The sequence below is a fragment of the Cibotium barometz genome, chromosome 27 (assembly GCF_041138505.1).
Source record: "Cibotium barometz isolate CiBa-2024 chromosome 27, ASM4113850v1, whole genome shotgun sequence".
NCBI classification, from domain to species: domain Eukaryota; kingdom Viridiplantae; phylum Streptophyta; class Polypodiopsida; order Cyatheales; family Cibotiaceae; genus Cibotium; species Cibotium barometz.
In genome coordinates this window covers 28233152-28235723 of record NC_141072.1, presented here as the reverse complement: position 1 = coordinate 28235723, position 2572 = coordinate 28233152, and the positions used below count along the sequence as shown (strand labels likewise).

At 42.8% G+C, this 2572-nt stretch overlaps 1 protein-coding gene across 1 annotated transcript; it reads left to right on the top strand.

Moving 5' to 3' along the window:
• The first annotated feature begins 289 nt into the window (after positions 1–289).
• LOC147623253 (acid phosphatase 1-like) lies at positions 290–1868 on the top strand. The gene is made up of 3 exons (XM_086821351.1): positions 290–662; positions 841–1050; positions 1462–1868. Exons 1-3 carry the CDS (start codon positions 295–297, stop codon positions 1637–1639), a joined length of 756 nt encoding a protein of 251 aa, XP_086677477.1. The 5' UTR covers positions 290–294; the 3' UTR covers positions 1640–1868.
• Positions 1869–2572: the final 704 nt, after the last annotated feature.

Sequence of the window (2572 nt, the reverse complement as noted above, 5' to 3'; positions counted from 1 at the left end):
AGAAAGCCCGGTTATAATTTCACCTAGCCTTGAATTTAAAGGTTCGAATTTTTGCTGAATGGAGGAGAGAACGGGACCAAGACTCGCAACAGATAACAACGTCAGGCCGCGCCCTGTGTGTACTTCAAAAAGGCAAGAGACCCGGCCAAAAATGATGTGCGCACTGTGTGTACTCCAAAAAGACAAGAGACCCGGAGAGACTGACGTGGGGTGACGCAACACGTGTGGCGCGTACGAAAGGGCAAGCTAGCCTACAAAAGCAGAAGCTTGAGCGTTGGTTGGTGATGCGCATCCATGGCATCCCCACTATGCTCCTGCTGCTGCTTCTTCGTCTTCTTCTTCGTCTTGCCCTCTGTGCTTCTGCTGCCTGCCGCCACATGGGCGGGCTCTCACAGGGAGCAGCTGTGCCATAGCTGGCGTTTCAACGTGGACGTGAACAATCTGAGGGGGTGGGCCGAGGTGCCGGAAAAGTGTGAAGCCTACGTGGCGGCCTACATGACGGGCTCCGCCTACCTTGACGACTCTGAAGCTGCCACACAGCAGGCCATAGCCTACGCCGAAGCCTACAACAAGACGAGCGATGGTGGCAAATACATTTGGGTCTTTGATATCGACGACACCAGCCTCTCCACTGTCGCCTATTACGCCCAACACAGTTTCGGGTACGCTTCCCCCCCTGAAAGCAACCCGCCAAAAAAAAAAAAACAAGCCTGTTGTCCCTTTCTCACTTGGGCAGCGGCCACTCAGATAAATATGAAACCGCCCCATGTTGTGTTGGTATGTACACGTCCTGTACATTCATTATCCCCATAACTCCGTCTGTTCCTCTTTTGCCTGCAGAGCTGAAGCCTTCAATGACACCTCATTTGAGGCTTGGGTTGAAAAAGGCATTGCCACCCCTCTCCCTGCATCGCTCAAGCTCTTCTACAAGCTCAAAGAGCTCGGATACTCTGTGTTCTTCTTGACTGGGCGCGACGAGAGCCAACGCAATTTGACTGTTAAGAATCTCCTCAAAGCAGGCTATAAAGGCTGGAAAGGCCTAATCTTGAGGTAATCCCCTTATTGAGAAGCTTACCCCCGAGGTAATCTCCTTATTGAGAAGCTTAATCTTCTGAGGTTATTAAGAGTAGCTTCTTTTCTCTTGACAATCTCTTGAACTTGACCTCTATGGGAGGGCTTAAATCTCAAGGTCAGATTCCCCTTACCAAGATTGCCTTTTTTTTTTTTTGGGGTCCGAACATTCACCTTATTAATTGTCAAAATTAAGCTACTAAATATGGCTGGAGTGGTTATGACCCCTCCCTCTCTCTCTTAGCAAACCTTACTCGTTTGCTTCCGATAAGCTAATTTTAAGCCTTTTGCAGCTAAGGTAAATCAATGCCATTACTATCACTAATGACGGCGGTAAATAATGTATACAATTAGTTGACAGGGGTATGGCTAATTACTTGCAACCAACAGGCAAAGCGCGGACCATGGTGTGAAGGCAGAGTTGTACAAGTCAGGGAAACGCAAGGCCCTAGAGGACCAAGGCTACATCATAGTGGGCAACATTGGGGACCAGTGGAGTGACATTACAGGCTACTCTGTTGGCAACCGTGTCTTCAAGCTGCCCAACCCCATGTTCTACATAGGTTGATGGTTTGCTTGTTGTTGCCAACAAGCAAACCATAATAATTAGCCCACTAAAATTGATGCATGGTTAAATCATGTGTTTAAAGCAACCCAATGCGCTCGATTTATAGTGAGTGCATTTGTATTTCTTTGTGTGTAAGGCCTTAGGCTAAGGCAAAAATAGAAATTATTGAGAGTTTTTCTATGTTCTTGTAATCTAATTAATGCACTTGAGAAAAGCTTGTTTTTTTTAATATTTGTTTATGGGGCGTGTTCCCTTGTTTGCATTCATTTGCAAGCCACATACGTCTATGGTTCGATTAAAGTAAGGATAGTTTTGCATTGTTTATGGTTCGATTAAAGTAAGGATAGTTTTGCATTAAATCGTGTGAAAGCAACCCAATGTGCCAAATTTATAATGCATTTGCATTTCTTTGTGTGTAAGTCCTTAGGCCTCTTCTAAGGCAAAATATAAATTATTGAAATGCTTTCTATGCTCATGTAATCTAATTAATACATTTAAAAAAAGATTATTTTTAATTTTCTTTCGAGAACAATAATAATTATTTATATATATAAGTAGAAAAGGACCAGATACACTACATGACAAAAGACAACTCTATGTTGCTCCTATAATCCCCTACACTTCATATTTTACTTCATTTAAAAGTTTAGACACAACAAATTCCATCTCTCCTCCTCTAACAAGAAACTGGAGTGCTCTCAAGAGACCTGGTAACCAAGCATAATGCAGGCTTCCATTGTAAGATTCCTCCCCATCCCCTCAAGATGTCCAGTATCTTCCTTTGTAATCAATTTCCTCTTCAGAATAATAAAAGATCTTGTTTTTACCTATTTTGGTTTAGAGAGAGAAAATATTTTAGAGAGAGAATATTCAGATTTTAGATATTTTTGGATTGAAAAAATATCTCTTCTTATGAAAATAAATTTTTCCAAA